This window comes from Phodopus roborovskii, unplaced genomic scaffold (genome assembly GCF_943737965.1).
Source record: "Phodopus roborovskii unplaced genomic scaffold, PHOROB, whole genome shotgun sequence".
Classification (NCBI taxonomy): domain Eukaryota; kingdom Metazoa; phylum Chordata; class Mammalia; order Rodentia; family Cricetidae; genus Phodopus; species Phodopus roborovskii.
This window is the reverse complement of record NW_026126648.1, coordinates 13,034,439-13,052,450: the sequence shown is the minus strand read 5'-3', so window position 1 is coordinate 13,052,450 and position 18,012 is coordinate 13,034,439. Positions and strand designations below refer to the sequence as shown.

The 18,012-nt window shown below is 43.9% G+C and overlaps 2 protein-coding genes across 2 annotated transcripts in view; both read right to left on the bottom strand.

Annotated features, from left to right (window-relative positions):
* Nucleotides 1-568: 568 nt before the first annotated feature.
* On the bottom strand, nt 569-3,500 carry Fgfbp1 (fibroblast growth factor binding protein 1). The gene is made up of 2 exons (XM_051174089.1): nt 3,382-3,500; nt 569-1,677 (listed from the first exon to the last, which is right to left on the bottom strand). The coding sequence occupies exon 2, from the start codon at nt 1,655-1,657 to the stop codon at nt 920-922; it is 738 nt and encodes a 245-aa protein (XP_051030046.1). The 5' UTR covers nt 1,658-1,677; nt 3,382-3,500; the 3' UTR covers nt 569-919.
* Nucleotides 3,501-16,723: 13,223 nt separating this feature from the next.
* Prom1 (prominin 1) overlaps nt 16,724-18,012 on the bottom strand; it is a 90,623-nt gene continuing 89,334 nt past the window's right edge. The window contains exons 25-26 of the mRNA XM_051174042.1: nt 17,912-17,951; nt 16,724-17,169 (exon numbers count right to left, since the gene is read on the bottom strand). Of these exons, the coding sequence (XP_051029999.1) occupies nt 17,936-17,951 (16 nt within the window). The 3' untranslated portion in view covers nt 16,724-17,169; nt 17,912-17,935. The remainder of the gene's footprint in view (nt 17,170-17,911; nt 17,952-18,012) is intronic.

Genomic DNA, 18,012 nt, shown 5'->3' with positions numbered 1-18,012 from the left:
CTGACTTGACCCTCAAGCTTATGTTCTCAGTGGCTCTAATTCCTGGCTCCTAGGGCTAATGAGATGGCCTGATGAGTGAAAAAGCTTAGTTCAGGGTGGATGGCCCATGTTTCACTTCTGGGACCTGTGTAGAAATGAAAGCAAACCTGCAAAGGTGTCCTTTGACATTCACATGCACACCATGGCATGTATGTACCCTTACACACACACACACATACACACACTAATAATAGTAATAATAACAATAACAATAGTAAATTTAAAATAATTCTGGTTCCAAGGAATTACTGCCTCCTCTCTTACCACCTGTGATACCTTGACAGGTCACTACATGACACTATGCACAGGGCATCCCACCTGAAAACAGATTCTGGTAGTGATATTTCAATAAACATCAACAATACAGGGCAGTGAGTACAGAGAAAATATGGGATGGATTATCTGAGGGGGGAACTTTGGGCAAATGGACCCTAAAGTTAACCTTCCATATCTCACCTACTCAAATCTGGAGGTGTGTTGACAATGAGCCGCAAGCTCTTTCAGAACAAGGAAACAGTAGTTGGTGGTGTTTCTGAGAACGCGCAGAGCTTTATTACCCTGATAAATACAGCTAGAAATTCCTTGCATGGAAATTAGTACTTGGATTTATCCACTCCTCATACGCGCCTAGGTTTGTGGTCCATGGAAGAATACACTGAGGTAAAGAATCTTTGAGAAGTACATCCAAGGATGTGAAAAAATAAGGCAAATTCTGAAACATTAAAAAATTTTTTTTTACAAAAACCGTTTAAATACTTCACTGTGGTCCGGTGGCACAAAAGTTTGTATCTTGTGGGGAACTTGGGGAACTTTGCAGCAGACACTGGGGCTCTGATACCTCATGTCCCAGTCATGTCCCAGACTGCTCCCTCTGACTTCATCAGCAAGATGTGGCCTGTAACATGTTGAGGAAGAATGTACACAAGGAACTCCAAGATTCCCCACAGAACTCCAGGGCAACCTTCCTCTGGTTGAGCACATCTGGATCCTCCAGACACTCCGGGTCTTTGATGGCCACAGTCTTGGTCACAGCTGGACTGGGGGCGATGTCCTCTTTGATCTCCCTGGAGGGAGCTTCTTGGACCTTATTGTGCTCTGTTGAGGAGACCTCTGCTGTCTCCTTCCTGGGCTTCATGTTTCCACGTGCATTGGGGTTTACCAGCCTGAGGTTAGACTCTGGAAACTTCTTCCTGCACACTCTGGTCTTCAGGACACTCTTGGAGTTCCCACAGATATTCTTCTGTTTGTGCAGCATGCGGGCAATTTGTTTCCAGTAGATCTGGTCTTTGTCGTGCATAAGGCAGCCAGTTGGATCACCAGCAAAAACACAAGAGAAGTCATGATCTGCTTGAGTGCACTGGACCTTCAGGCTGATGCCCAGCTCTTCCCCAGTCACAGCCCATCTGCAGGTGGCTTGGTCTTTGGTGACAAACTTGCCATGGTTCATGGATTTGGATGTCTTCCTTCTCTCCTTATTCTGGGCTTTGCCCAAGGGGGCAGATGTACCCTCCTCTGTTTTACTCGGTGGCGCATTCTTGGCTCTCTTTCTGACCTTTTCTGAGAGCACCTGAGCAGCCAGGAGAAGGAAGGAGAGCAGCAAGAGGCTGTGGATTCTCATGGCTTCAGCCGGGTGGACACCTGTTTGACAATGATGGGAGAGTGAATGGCAGCAGCCAATGGTGCAGGACTGCGGTGCCTCCCTCAACACAGGTCTGCCCACTGTAAGGTCTGCCAAGCAGCCTGACTGCTCTGGTTTCCACTTCAAGTAAAGTTTCAGCTCACTCATGACCCTCCTCTATTCACTCAGTTACTCCTGCAATTTCTCATTCTCAGCCCTTTCTACTCACACAAGCATTAAGTACCTACAACATAACAAAATTCTGAACATTATCATAGCGAGGGAGAAAGTCACAGGTACTTTAAACAGTTTACAAGATACAATCGAAGGAATTTAAATAGCACCAAGTTGGGACTTTCTTCTTTCTCAGCCCTCAGTTTAATCTTGGAAAAGCCACGCTTCCCTCTAGAAATTGAATGAAATGATACTGACCCCCTTTTCTGGCTCCAGGGAGAGCTAGATCTCTACCCCATAATCTACATGGGTACCAATGATCAGCATTTGTGAAAGGTTGTAGTAGGAGTCATAGAAGTATCATGAAAAGGTACGTTGACTCAGAGTTGAACATGCACAGGGTCTGACACACCAGGCTGGGTGGAGCTGTGGGGCCAGAGGGGAAAATTCATGAGGAAGAGCTCAGAAGGGCGAGAAGGTCCAGGAGGTGCCAGGAGAAACAGGGTGGAGAGGGGTGAGTTTCGGGGTGTACAGACTGCAACAAAAATCAAATGATTTTCAATGGTGCATTAAGAAACATGGTTTTTATGAGGTAGGAAAGATAACCACAGCTAAAGGCAGAAGAGAAAGAAGCCTGTGTTTATTTGCCATCTACTGGGTGTTAAGCAGGACCCCAGCATTTGATTCTCACCCCCATCTTAATCTACAAAAGAGCCTTGCACAGAGCTGTTAATGGAACACCCCAGGTAACCACTGGGACAGTTAAGACTCAAACTGATAAGCAAGTTGCCCAGGGTCCCTTCCTGAACAGAGATAGTGGAGTGGGAAGCCAGAGCACATCTCTTATCACTCATTTCTCACTTCTTGTTTTTCACCTTTACTCTGCTCATCAGAAAATACTAATAAAAAACAATAAAACAATGAACTGGACAAAGTTTGGTATGGAACCAGATGTGATAGCTAGGCAGTTCATCTCATCTATGCTTTAAAAAAAAAAAAAAAAAAAAAAAGAGAGAGAGAGAGAGACTTTTTCTGAAAAGTAGAAAAAGTCCAGGAAATGGCCATGGACGCATGTCTGCCTAGGACTCTGCCCACCTATAGAGCTGGAAAAGGAAAAGGCCCCCAGAGAGTTTGGGCTAAAGCAATGAAGGTTAGGCAGGAGGCTACATAAACCAGGGAGAGACCTGCTGCCCCTGCTTTGTGATAGAACTTTAGTGACTACGAAATGTGATCTGGATCCAGGAAGGACCAGCAGCTGAGAAGCAGAGTGAGTAAAGCAGCTTTTAAGAAGGGGGCTGACAGGGTGGCTCTGAAGATAGATGCACTTGCCATGCAAGCCTGCTGGCCTGACTTCAAATGAACCTGAGTTTGATGCCTGGAACCCATGTGAAGGTAGAAGGCAAGAACCAGCTCCAACAAGTTCTCCTCTGCTGTCAGCATATAAGCCCCCACCCCTCCAATCACACACACAGTAACAACCACAGTGTGTGTGTGTGTGTGTGTGTGTGTGTGTGTGTGTGTGTGTGTGTGTTTAAGAGACCCAGGCTTACCTTTCAGTGAGTGTGCAGGTTCAGGTGTGCCAGGCAATGCAGCTTTCCAGACCTCACAGCCAGGGTGCAGACTGGGCTATTTATACAGGAGCCCAAGCAGGCTGAGTTTTTACAATGCACATACTTGTTTGTGGAGCTCTTTATTCCTACTCCTCCCAGCCACACCCCTGAGAGTGAGCTAGTTCCTGGAGAGAAAGTGCTGGGTGGAAGCCAGGCAGCAGGGGTTTGCATTTACCATGAGCCATCTGCCTTGGAAGTCTTTCCTTTCCCACCTGGTGGCCATGATCAAAGCCCAGAGCAACCTTGCAAAAATGAAGCAAGGGTCCTAGCAGTGGCATCTATGAGCCCAGCAAAAGAGCCATGCCATTTGATTGTAGTTGCCAAGCCCTGAGCCCATTTCCTCTAGTGCCCTGCCATTGTCTCCATCTCTAGTGGCAATTCCTTCCCATTTTATAGATGGAGAAATTGGCACTTGGCAATAGGAAATGGGCCTGGGTTCACAGAGCATCTCAAATTGAAACCCAGGACTCCCAACAGCTGCAATCTCATCTCTTCTGCCCTGGCTATCTCAGAGAATATTTGGAGAATGAGTGACTGAACCCTGTTTCTGAGTTCCTGTTTGCTGGGACCCAGGTGGACTTGGTGTGTAGGCAGATGAATCTGTGGGCCCCCGGGGGCTGGTGAAGAGATAATTCTCCATAATGTAATTTCATTTGAAAATATTTGCCCTCAGGTCATAAGAGAGCACTCACAGATCATTCTGTCTGTCACAGGTAGAGTTTCATTGGCCACAGCATGCACTAAACTGTGTGATACTCTGCACTCTCCAGTCTTCTTCTCTAGCCCCTGCTTGCCCACACTGCTGATGGTATGTACATAACACAGCATCTCACTGCAGGCAGCCCACCCAGACTTTGCTGGAGCTAAGCTGTTTAGGTTTAGGCTCCTAATGAGATTGTTTTCTTTAAAAACAGGCATTTGTGTTATTGCACAGTAGGTGCTTTGAGAGTGTTCCTCCTTTCTGAATGTGGTGCTTCTAATTAGATTGGAATTCTAATTCTAATAATTATCGACTAAACTCTTTATCAAAGAGTTTAAATAACAAATGCAGCTTGGCTTTTGGTAGGGCTGAGCAATGGACACAATGGATGTGTGACTGACAAATTGGTAGTTGTCCACCAGTGAAGGCTGGAGACTGAATGCCTTTCTCATCAAGGTTAGTCACTGGGAGAGGATATCAAGTTCAAAGCTGGTTTTATTCACATGTTTGTTACTACACATAACTCTTTGATCACCAGAGACTGTGTGATCCAAGGTGAGCGCTAGGTAATGGCCATACTATCAAGCCAGGCTCACCAAAAGTCAACCCCTTCTTCAGAAGAAACCTCATGAACAGCAGAAGAGAATGCTGATGTCATACATTAAAGCAGTATCCATTTATTGGGTCAGACAAACACACTGAAACTTTATGTAATGTCAAAGGAGACAGGGGGCTGGCTAAACATCAGTGAAATCCAGTGATCAGGTTGGAACTATGAGGAGAATGTGCATTCCAAATTTTAATTCTGACATCTCTGAATCCCTGTTTAGCAAGTCAAAAGACACCTGCTCCTTAAAGTCCCTTTTTTTCAGAGCATCAAGGGACAGTGTGGATGCTACAGCTGTGAGCAGGAATGCATACTGCCTTAATCTTCTGGACAATGGTCTTTTCAAAAACATTTGGTATTAACTCCTTTTGTTAGAAATGTTCACTTGTTTCAGATTCTGAGTCAATCTAAAAGATAACTTAGTTTTATTTTAGGGTAATCAAAAAGAAATTTTGGGATTTTTTTGTAGGTTATAATTCTTAGAATAACAACAATTTAAAAAAATAAGACTTCACTTTTTCTCATGTAACAGTTATTATAAACACTACTCTTCTTTTCTTGAAAAGATTTTGTGGTAGTGGAGATGGTGATGGAGGTGGTTTTGGTGATGGGGGTTGTGGTTGTCGTGGTGGTGTGGTGGTGGTCATGGTGGCCATGATGAAGGTGGTGATAACAGTGATGGCAGAGGAGGTGGTGGGGTGGTGGTCATGGTTGTGGTGACGGAAGTTGTGATGATGGTAGAGGTTATAGTGGTGGTAGAGTGGGTTATTTGTTAGTTTTACTCTTTTGTGATCAATTTTCCCCTCAAATCAAGCTTTTTCTTAGCCATCTTGGAATGTTTTTTTTAAGTAAATTATTTTTAGCAACAAATAGTCCTTAAAGGAGTCTATATGTTTTGATATTTTTTCATAGCCTATCTCTGCATCTAATTATATACATATGTGCACACACATGACCTGGAGGTATAGAATACACAGAAACACACATGTACAAAATGTCCACATGCCATCTAATTATCTTAGAGTGGAAGATGGTTCTAGAGAGTGTCTTGTTTGAATTTACCCCTTCATGCATGTGTCACCCAAATTTCCAGTTGCTTTTCTGGAAAGGTAGGAGGGGAGAAGATAGGTTATACATTGCCATCAGAACCCCCCAAACCTCAATGAGCTATACTGTTGGTATGTCCATAATGAGTATGTTCATAAATCTCCATGGAGGAAGATATTACCAAGAGGCATGCCTAGGGAAAGGTAGAGGCAGTTAATACAGTTAAAGACAATATGCAATGAGCAATCTGGTGAGGGCCTTGTGGCAGCTTGGATGGTTTCCCAATACCCCTCTGGTGGGAGAAGCCAATGGTGCACAAGATTCTGTGGAGAAAGGCACTGAGAAGAATGTGTTGGCCAAATCTTCAAGTGCTGAATGAACTGGAACAAGTCAGGAGCCTTGAGGAAAAGCGAGGAAGCAGGGGGAAAGGAGCACTACCTACACAGGGCAGCCTCCCTGTGACATCCCTCAGAAACATCTTCAGTCCTTGTCTCTGGTACTTTCTTTTTAGTCAAAAAGTCAAATGGGTGGTAACCATTTCCTTCTTTCTTCCATCGCTTTCTCTGCCTCCCTTCCTTCCTCCTTCCCTTTCTTTTCCTTCCTTTCTCTCCATCTCTTCTTTCTATCCTTCCTTCTGAAAGACCAAAAAGTGAAGTTAAATGAAGAACGGTCTGACCTGGAAAGCTAACCAATATCTGTTCCTTGGAATTTGCTAGCTTCCTCTCACCAGGCCCTGAGATGACAAGAATTCACACTGCCCCTCCTTTCTGCCCCTCCTTTCCTGTGAGTCAATGGGTGGTAAATAGGGTCCTTAGGAAACAAAGAGATAGCTGTAACTCTGGTTTGCCCAGACAAGATTAATTAGCACACCCTGAGGCCCTAAGGTCTGCTGACCCTAATAGCAGACCATCTGGCCTCCAAGGGTCACATACTCAATGGACAGAGGGTCCCACACCCTCCCTAAGCTTGTGGGTTTGGGTTTGCCTTTAAAAACACGTGGGCCCAGGGGAGGGGGCTTCTCCCTAGCCTGCGTGCTGGAGGAGCCTGTTTGCTCAAACGTTTCCTGTTCATTAAAGCCTCTTGGCGTTTTGCAGCAACTGAACTGGACATTGAGTTCTTGGGGTATTGACTGAACCTGGAAGACTCCTCATTCTGAGGGTCTTACACTTCCTCCCCTTTCACTTACTTCCTTTTCCCTCCCTCCATTCCTTCTTTTCTCCTTCCTTCTCTCCCTCCCTTCCTCCCTCCTCTCTTCCCTCTCCCTTCTCAACCAGGCAGTGTCTGACGGTTCCCCAAAGTATTAACCCATTTAAGGAAAGAGTCTCCAGTCAGCCCTCTTCTGGCCTGTCAAGGAAGGGACAAAGTAGTCCTGTCTATGTTGCAAACACTCTATAGGGAGAATTTGCTGTTGGGTCAGTGAATGAAGCAACATCAGATAGACGCTGGCCTCCCATGGAACACTGAACCTCCCTGGTAGCAGACAGTCTCACAATGGGCCTGAAGAACTTTATGAGGCTGACTGAAAAGTCCCACAGAGACTAATGCCACGAAAATAGGACTTCATCACTTACTTTACAATGAGAAGTGGCAGGGCCACAGTCGTGTATACAAAGCTTTGGTGATGACAAGAGACAGGAGTGGGAGTGAGGAGGAACGTTAGGATCCAGGCTTAGTTGTTTCCAGGGGGAAATCAAAGCTTGGGGGCGGGGGGATGTAGTTGCTGCAGAATAGACTGAAGCAGACTTGGGCTTGGGATCTAGATTGGGATTGGGATCTAGAATGTCCCTGGGATAACTTAAGAAGGGAGAACTTGGCTTGGATCATGAGGGTTAGATAGAAAGGGTGGCTGGTTTTGCACAGAAGAGCTGACCCTATAGACAGACTGTGTACATTCCCCAAAGATGCCATATGATACAAACAAAACAAACAAACAAACAAACAAAAAACACAGAACATAATAAAGTTGGATAGATGGTTCAGTTGGTAAAGTGCTTACCATGCAAGCATGAGGACCTGAGTTTAGTCCTAAGGAAGCCTTTGTCATACAACACTGGGGAGGCAGAGGTCGGTGGAGTCCTGGGGTTCACTGACCTGCCAGTCAAGATGGAGGAGGAGCTGTGTGAGAGAGCCTGCAAGAGACCACCTGGACTTCTTCCAGATGCTTTCATTAGACCAACACACCCATTCAGACCAGGTGAGTGCTAAGGGGACATCTCAACACTCAAGCATTTAATCAGTGTAGGGTTCAGGCAGCGGCTGAGCGTGATTTTTAGGCTGCACCTGGAACTTGTGAAAGGACTCATTGTCGGATTCAGGAACCCACGGAGCTTACTGTGAGTTGGCTGTGAACTGAAACTCCATAGGTCATTTGACCTCAGCTAGCATCTGCTTTGACTTGGAGGAGGGCAGGAACATAGTGGCGTTTGGAATCTCCTGGATCACTATCAGCTCAGAGCTTGTGCCTAGTTGTCCCTGAAAGGACTGGTTTTGTCTCTTTTCCACATGTGGTTTCTATATGACCGCCTTTGTTGAGTATATGAAGGATTCTGTGGGCCTTTCATCTTTTTTCACTCCTAGAATCACCATGAACTAATCAGGTCATGAGAGTCAGCTGCTTCTGATGGCCACGTGGCCTCTGCTGTCCCTTGAGGTCTCTCCTTCTACCTTGCCTTTGATAAGCTTGTCTGTTTCCCCAGGGTCTAGTCCCCCAACCCCCATTTCTACTGTCCTGATTTCATTTCTGTCACTATGATAAAATACTCAGAGAAAATGCGACTTAGGAGGGAAGGTTATTTTAGCCCACAATTCCAGTTATAGTTAGTGGCAGAAGCTTGAGGGAGCTGCTCACATCGCATCCATAATCAGCAACAGAAAGCAGAGACTGCACAAGCCCATGCTTGTCAGTGCTCCCCATGCGTGTCAGTGCTCTTCATGAGTGCTAGTGTTCCCCGTGAGTACCGGTGCTCCCCGTGTCAGTGCTCCTCATGAGTGCCAGTTCTCCCCATGAGTGCCAGTGCTCCCTGTGAGTGCCAATGCTCCGTTCCATTTTTACTGTCTTATATAGTCCAGGACCCAGCCCATTAAATGCTGCCCTCACATTCAGGGTGGCTATTCTCACATCAGTCATAATTTAATTAAGAAAATCCTGATGGTCGGTGGTAGCACACTCCTTTAATCCCAGCACTCAGGAGGCAGAGGCAGGTGAATCTCTGTGAGTTTGAGGCTAGCCTGATCTACAGAGCAAGTTCCAGGACAGGCTCCAAAGCTATACAGAGAAACATTGTCCAAAAAAAAAAAAAAATCCCTCCACTATGCCCACAGGCCAACCTGATCCAGACAATTCCTCACAAGATCCTTCCCAGATGTGTGAAGCTGAAAATCAAAAGTAGCGTGACAGCTGCCCCTGAAGCCTAGAGAGACCTTTTTGGCATCCTTTAAGGTACCCATGGGAAGAGTGTACATCCCTTGATTGGGGTCTATGCACCATTAGACTAAGTGTAGCAATTTTATCAGTAACACAATGAATCCAAAAAAATAAGCTTCTAGTGCTTGCCCTGGAGACTGAAATACTCTTCCAGTGGTGCCTGTCAGTAGTTGCTTTGTCCATCTAAGGGTTAACAAGGACCCCTCAACTCTGGCACTTGCTCCTTATGCCTAGCAAATAGGCAAATGGTGCTCTTCTGCCATCTGGTGGCTACCACTGGAATGTGGGCGTATGTGACATTGGGTCAGAGAGTTGCTTTCCTTGGGTGGCAGATGACTGGCTGATTACAGCCATGGTGGTGTCAAGATCAAGCTGGCTCATGCTTTAGACCTTGTGGTTTCATTTACAGTTAGCTGATGCTGCACTGTCCAGGACACAAGATTACCATCAGCTACCTATTAGCAATCTCAGCTGGTAGTGCTTGCACGTGTTGGAATGAGCTTTATGATTTGACTGGAAAAGATGCTGGACAGATGGTACTGTCTACTTGTGACCAAAGCATTTCAGGTGGTGGTGTAAGCATCCTGCAGCTGTACTTTGTTCTGGAATGGATTTTCATTTATTTATTGATACAAATTTAAGGTCAATTTTGTGATTATAGATATATATATATATTTCTCCTCTTGTTTAGGTATTGTATTTATACAGCTTGTTTAAAATGCAATGCATAATTTAGTACAGATTATAGAAAGTTACCTATACGTTAGTTTTTCTAGATATACAGAGATGTATTTCAAATGGATAGGCCTTCTTCAAACCTATCCAAAAAAAAAAAAAAAAAGACCTATAGAATATAGCATTTAAAATGATTTAGGGTTTTTCTTAACAGTGAGGCACAACCACTCCTGGCAATACCACTTGTGTCAGAAAGAAAGATGGACATCAAAGAAACACGTTATGGAGTTTGCTTCCATTATGGCAAGACTAGCCATTTGGGCAAGAACCTGCTCTTGTCTGGACTGTTTGACTTTATGCTGTATAAACTGGACATTAAGGTCCCATAGGAAAGTGACTGCAGATGCAAGATGGACATTGCTACAGGGTTTCTGCTTCATGGAAGAGTCTGCCAGACAGTCTGCAGGACACAGAGAAAAGTGACTGACAAACTGCCAACACAGGTAGGACAGTTTGAAATTTCCTGCCTTTCTGAGAAGTCTGCCAGACACACTATGGCCTATAGGCTAAAGATGGAACATTACAGAAGATCTTTGGGTGACTGACCAGGCAGTGACTTGTCTTTGTCATCTCTAGAATTTATACACTATCCTTCTGTGGTCTTTAATGGAGTTGAAGACAGATATTATGGTTATAATTTTCCTTAGTTAGGATTAAAAATAAGTTACATAAAACTTTAGACTCACAAAGATAGGATAGATGATAAACTATTTTCTTTAAATCTTGCTAGATGTTAATGGATGAAATATTGTTACCTATAATTTTTACTTGATAACTGTTTTGTTATATAATTTACTATGTTAAAATAAAAACTCTTCTTATTTAGACAGAAAAGATAATGGGAGATGTCATTCTGTAAATATGTTTCTCTTATTGGTTAATAAATAAAGCCCTGTCAGCCAATAGGAAAGCAAGATAGGTGGCACTAGGAGACAAGAGGATTCTGAGAGATATAGCAGAAAAGATTCAGGATGTAGAGACTTGAGAGAGAAGAGGTCCTCTCTCCGGTAAGATAAGACCACGTGGAAACGCTTAGATTAATATAAATGGGTTCATACTTAAGACAAAGCTAGCCAATAAGAAACACTAGTAACAGGCTAACAGCTTTATATCTAATACAGCATCTCTGTGTGTTACTTGGGACTGACGCGGCTCTGAGACCAGGCTGCTGACTTGCCATTGTTTGGCAGCCACTATGTGAACACCAGAGATAGAGATGGGCGTTTGAAAGAACATGAAGGTGAAACTGACTTGGCTTCTGTTTCACCATGTGAGCTCTAGGCTCATTTTCTTGTCCATGATACACTGGTGACTGCTCACCCCTCCCAAGCTCCAAGCCTGTACTGGCTCTCCAAACTTGTCCTCACAGGAAGGTCCTTATATTCCCTACTCCTGGTTGCTTTTCAACTCCTTCCCTGCATCTTGAGTCCTGAGACTCAGGCTCCAATCGGCTGTTTATTGGTCTCCCCACAAACTTCTTTATAAAATTGCTACCTGAATCCCCTTCTCTGCCAGTCTGCCTGGATGACTCTCCTCCGGACTTGTCTGCATGTAGTAGCTAGCTTTCATGGCTCCTTCAACTGGATTCCCATAACTAACTAACCTTCACCCGATTGCTGTCCTACGCAGTGTGGTATAATGCCAAAACCAAAGCCCTTCACTGTCATGTCTACCTTGACCAGCAAGGAAAACGCAACGCTCAGACTCTTCTTTAAGCAGTTTATTCAGGAACCTTGTATAATCTTCTCATACCCGGGGTAGCCCAGCCCACAGCTTAAAAGCCCTTGGGCAGTCAACCCCAGAATGCCATGCGGTGAAAAACAAAAACAGACAGGTCCACATACATGGAAGCAAGCCAGATTCTCAGCCTTAGCCAAATATGGAATTGTTTAATACAGAGAGCACTGACCATCGGGAAGGTGGAAGGCGGAAGCCAGCACCATCTTTAAGGCGCGGCGGCACTTTACAGCTCTCTACACTTCACTGTGTATTATTGCATATCTTTAGTTTATTTTTTAAAAAGATGCACTTTATTTTTGTGTATGAGCATTTTGCTTGCATGTATGAATGTGTACCATGTGCATACCTATGTCCCTAGAGGTCAGAAGTGGGTGCTATGGAACTGGACTTATGGATGCTGTGAGATAGCATGTGGATGCTGAGAGCTGAACCCAGGCTCTTTGCAAGAGCAGCAAGTATTAGTAATTACTGAACCATTCTCCAGCCCCAGATCTTTATAACACTCTCTACCAAATGACCATTATTTCTACCCAGTTTGAAAGCGAAGGAAGAAATAAAACTGATTTAAGTGACATCCCTGAAGCCACACGGCATTTGGTGCAGATACCAAATCTGCTCATAACTGTCCATCCAATGCGCAAGCTTAGTCCTTGCTCTGTAGTAAAAGATCAAGTGGCTCAACACTGCCCAGCTAGGTTAACAGCAACTGAAAGCTGCATGGAGAAAACCCTGCAGAGATACCACCTTAGAGGACCCGGTGTGGCTTCTGGAAGTGGAGAGGACAGAGGATGGAGAGGAAGGAAAGAGACATTTCTCAGGACCTGTGGGGTAGCAGGTGTCAAAGGCTGGGAGTGGTGGTGAATATACTTTTACATGAACTGGTCACTGTTACCTACTAGTTCTTCATCTTTTTAAACTCTAATTTCTAAGTGTCAATAGATATATAACAGCTCCAGAGAAACTTCAAAACCAAACTCTGTTAGAGAAGCAGTGGCCTGACCTTTTGTATGCCCCTGGATGATATCAGATGTAAGCTGTACAGGTGGGAAATATCTTTCAAGGGATGCTTTGTGTCAATCAATTCTAATCGTCTCTGGGAACATAGCTCTGAGTATATTTGCTACGAGCACACTGCAAAGCCTTATATGTTTGGGCTCTGGTTGGCTCTTTCAGTCAAAGCTGCCACACTCAAATCACAGTAGATGTTTTCTCTGCAGTTTCTCAAACCTTCCTTTAAACCAGTGGTTCTCAACCTGTGGGTCACGACCCATTTGGGGTTGTCAAGCAACCCTTTTACAGGGGTTGCATATCAGATATCCTATAGATCAGGTAACAATTAAATAATTTTATAATTGGGAGGGTCACCACAACATGAGGAACTTTACTAAAGAGTCACAGAGTAAGGAAGTTTGAGAACCACTGGTTTAAACAGAGCAACAGTTGTTAAGAGTGTCAACTGTCCCAGTGCCTAAGCAGAAGTTCAAATAGAAACTGAGCTGCTCAATGTGAGGAGACACTTAAATGCCTCAATTGTATCATACTGACAATATTTACTGAGTGCTTGAACATGCCCAGACAAGCTTGGGTTATGTGACAAATCCTTCCACTTGTGAAGCAATAGAGCATATTGTTGTCATGTTGTTTAATGTGATAAATGAGTAAACCCCAAGTTCTGGGGCTTAGCACATTAAAGACATCCTTCTGTGTCACATGAGTCCAAAATGGATGTTTCTAATTCAAGAAGACCGTGGACCATCACCAAACACATCTGCTGTCAATAGCAGTCAGCAGCAGCTGGCCTAGGTTGATCACACAGCATGGTTATAGCCAATGCCTGCCCTCCATCTCCCTGAATCAAAAGTTCCTTACTTCAACTTGCCAAACTTGCCCTGTCCCCCAAATATGGAAGTATTCCTATTTACCATGGGAGGGTGGGTGAGGACATGGGACTGCCATTATCTTGAGTGATACTCTACTCACAGCTCCACGAAAACCCAGGTGATAGACTCTTCAGGATAACTGCTGCCCTATAGAAAAAGACAGAGGTGACTTCATAGGGAATCCAACCATTTGGGGATGCATAGAGAGCCCCTGGGATGAGGACCAGAGGTTGATTCTTGAGAGAACATAGGGCATCATTCGCCTGACAGGGTTATCTCTAATACAGGAAGCCTTGAACTTGTTTGCAGATATTGTTTTGAGCTCTATCTACAGACTGTCTAGAAAATTGGCTTAATTTATCAGAGGACCGTGTTCCTATGCAACTAAGGGTGACACATTTCTGTCCTGCTCGGAAGGCTAACCTGGAAATCAATGGCCACCTAATTATTTAAACTTTCATAGGGAGCTCCACTTAATAATGGAAAACCTGCATTGTCCTTGGCCTGTCAGCTGAAGAAGTCATTAAGAGACCTATTTCTCTATCATTGCATATTCCTTGGGGGGGGGGGTTGTCACTGAGTTCCTTAAGTGTGTGTGTATGTGTGTGTTTACACATGCATTCATCTTTGCAAATTACAGGTTTGCATAGCTTATTTTGATTTGAAACTATGCATACAGGATGAGAACATTGGATAGAAAGTGTCACAATGTAGGAGGAGATTGTTCTTTGTGTTTGGGAGACAGTAAAGAATGTATTGCGCCTTGACTTGTACTCCTTCCAAACCATCTGTGGTTGTCTGGAAGAAAATGGCCCCTCAAAGGAAGTGGCACTATTAGGAGGCGTGGCTTTGCTGGAGTAGGTGTGGCCTTGTTGGAGGAAGTGTGTCACTGAGAGGGTGGGCTTTGAGGTCCCCTATGCTCAAGCTACCCCCAGTTCGGCACAGAGTTCACTTTTTGTTGCCTATGGATGAAGATGTAGAGCTCTCGACTCCTCCTCCAGCACCATGTCTGCCTGCTTGTGGCCACAATGACAATGGACTAAACCTCTGGAACTGTGAGGAGGCTCGTGCCATGGTCTTGGTGTCTCTTCACAGCAATAGAAACCCTAAGACACCATCTGTTGAACCCTAAGCTGTGCTTGTTTAGAGATGGGCTTTTAGGATGTAGGTACTTTGGGGGTAGTCAAGGTTAGAGATTAAAAGGGCTTTGTCAGGTAGATAGAAACCGACCTGAGTGCTGTTCCATAAGAGGCAAGTGGGACATGACACCCAAAGAAAAGAGCTGTGAGGGCACTAGGAAAAGGCAGCCATCTGCAAGTGAGGGCAAGAGGCCTCCTATGACACCAGCCTTCTAACACAATGACTTTAAACTGCCAGAGTCTGAACTATGAGAAAAGAAATTCATTGCTAAACCCACACAGTCTATGATGTGTTTGAATTGGAAGTTTTAGGGAGTTAAGGCAGGAGCCACAGGCACAAAGGCTTGCAGGCCTTCAGTACCTGTCTGCGGACTGCATCTGCTTCTGTAAACAATGATGCACCAGTGAGAGCTAATATCATTATCTCTGCATGCTAGGACTGCAGGTGATTTTCTATGCACTTTACTATTGGATTTGAAGAGTGTGCGTACACAAGTTTGGTTTTGAGTAGTTCACGTTTTTCCATCTATAGGGAAGTTTTCTACAATTAATTGCCTCTTGTATAAGCATAGCCTTCTTTATCAGCAGTAGGGCTATGTAGCAGAGAGTTCTGGACAGGTCTGTTGCCCTATAACTCCCACTGTTTCTTGTGCCTTTCTTGGAGGCCCATGAGTTTAGCTAATCTAAAGGATGCTAACGTCCTATGTGTCCAAGTCATTGAGATGGCCAAACAAACAGAACAAACAGAAAACCAAAACCAACCGAATAAAAATCCCCAAGTATAACAAGAGAGGAAAAAAATAACTGGGCTTGTTGTGTGCAGACAGCATTGAGAGCCACATCCACAGCACGGAGCAGCACTTGGCATGGTTGAAAGGGACAACCTGTCATCTACACAGCAGAGCCCAGCAACAACTGAGTAATACCCAACTAGGTATGTTGAATATTGTTTTCCATGTGACCTAAAATCTATTTCAGACTGAGATTTATTTTAAATTCAAAGGAAAGGGACTGAATTTTAATTATGCACCAGAAAAGTGACTTTAAATATTGTCACCATCCTTAAGCAAAAGACATGGAAATGGTTGACCGAGTGTAGAGAATCTTATTGCGCCTGTCACAATTGTCTGCCTATGAGGCCCTCTGAAGATGTGTGTAAGTAGCCCAGACTGGTCTTGAACTTGCTGTTCTTTCCTTTCTGTGTGCTGGGATTGTAGGTATGCACCACCACTCCTGGTAAAACAGTGTCTACATTAGGTCTGAGATCCCAAAAGTCTACTGGCTGGAGTCAGGTTGCCGGCACTCTATCAGCTCTGTATGGTGGGCACTTTCATCCTGGAGAGTAGTGAGATAAAACATACAAGAGCACAGCTCCATCACAGGCACAGTGCAGACTCAGGCTACTCAAGGAAGCCGCACTCAAGCCTCATTTCCCAAGGTCCTTCATATTGAAATGAATTGGGGCTGTGATCTCATATGGAAAAGCCTGGTCTAAAGCTAAACCTCTAACTGAAGGGCACACTCACTTTGGCCTGAGCAGCTTTTCCTCATTGACGACCTCTGGAAAGGTCACAGCCAACAAGAATAACCCACAACAGATGCAAATGGACTTTACTCTTACTTGTATTTTTAATTTATTTCAAATTTCAGAAGCTCTTGCACCTTAGTTTAAAATCCCAGTGATAATTAGATGCCATGGAAGTTTATGCCCACCCTCACAAATCAGAAAGTGCCACTGAAGTGTGAACCAGGACTGGTGTCTGTGGAAATGATTGCATTTCTGGCTGAGCAATGTTCCCTCTTCCCGAGGTCTCTCCGTTCTGAACTTGCCAGTGGTGTCAAGCAGGTATCTCTCTGCCCCACAGGCAGACCAGCAACAAGCAGAGAGGAATCCACGAGGAAGGACATGCCTGCTGCAGGGTTCACACACTTTTAGCACACCAGTAAGTGGACCCCAACCCATTGGTAATCTCATTTAGGAGAAAAATCTACAGCACTCATTTGTTAAAAAAAAAACAAAACAAAACTCTGCGGAGAAAGGACATATATACAATTTACTGTATGCAAAATACATCTGTTCTGTAAACTGGTTTGTGTTTAGCACACTCCACATATAGAAGTAAGTTAGGTACCCAGCTATGACATCCAAATAGCTGGCTCTAAGATAAATGTATCTGGGGGAACAAACACTCCTATATGTTTTAGTGTCTAAATAGAAATTCAGTGTAAAAAAAGTTAAAAACAAAACAGGAGAGTCACTCTTGAATAGCCATGGGCACGTGGATTATAATCAGGACTGTTCATTCCTGACAAAGTGCTACCCTAAGACCACTGGTGTCATGTTCTCAGTGCCTGCCCGAGTCTCCACATTTGATTCCTTCTAGACTTGGAAAGTTCTAGAAGGGTCAGAAACTGTCCAAAGTCTGGGATCCTTCCCCCTTTTGACTGTCTTGATGCTGCAATGGAAATCAAACATAATTTTAGAAACTGGATTTGAGTTACAAAAGAAAGCAAGAATGCAGAATCCTGAGATGGCTCTGTCAGGAGCCCAAGAACTATGGGAAACACAGATTTACTCAAGAGACAGGTCACTGGTCTCATCATTAGTTTAGACTTTACCTTCTTTTTTTTTTTTTTTTTTTTTTTTTTTTTTTTTTTTTAATTTTTCGAGACAAGGTTTCTCTGTATTACTTTGGAGCCTGTCCTGGAACTAGCTCTGTAGACCAGGTTGGACTCGAACTCACAGAGATCCACCTGCCTCTGCCCACAAAGTTCTGGAATTAAAGGCATGCACCACCAATGTCCAGCTTAGAGATTAAGAAAACATATGTTCACAGAAGTGTTTGTTGTACAACAATGCCTTAGCACTTAAAAAAAAACTCTCAGTCCCATAAACCTTGATATACATATGAATATCTAGCAGCTTATTATTTTCACTATGTTAAAAAATATCTAATTGTATATCCTATATATCCAGACGTAATCACTGTGTATGTGTGTACACCTACATATATCTATAGGCACAAACTATCTAGTCACATAATATAAACGGATTCTATGTAATTAAAGGCGTATTATACAATCTATATATTTATTTTGGTTTTTCACCTAATATGTTAAAATCACCTGTGTTTCAATATTTTAAAAACTGAAAACGACGGCCCCATAAATTCATTTATATGAAAGCGTTACACTTACCTCAAGCAATTTCAACTTCACTTGTCAGTAACGAGATGGGCTAAAAACAAAAACAGAACAGAGAACTGTAGTGCTCTGGGCTAGGTTGTAGGTGGTCCCAT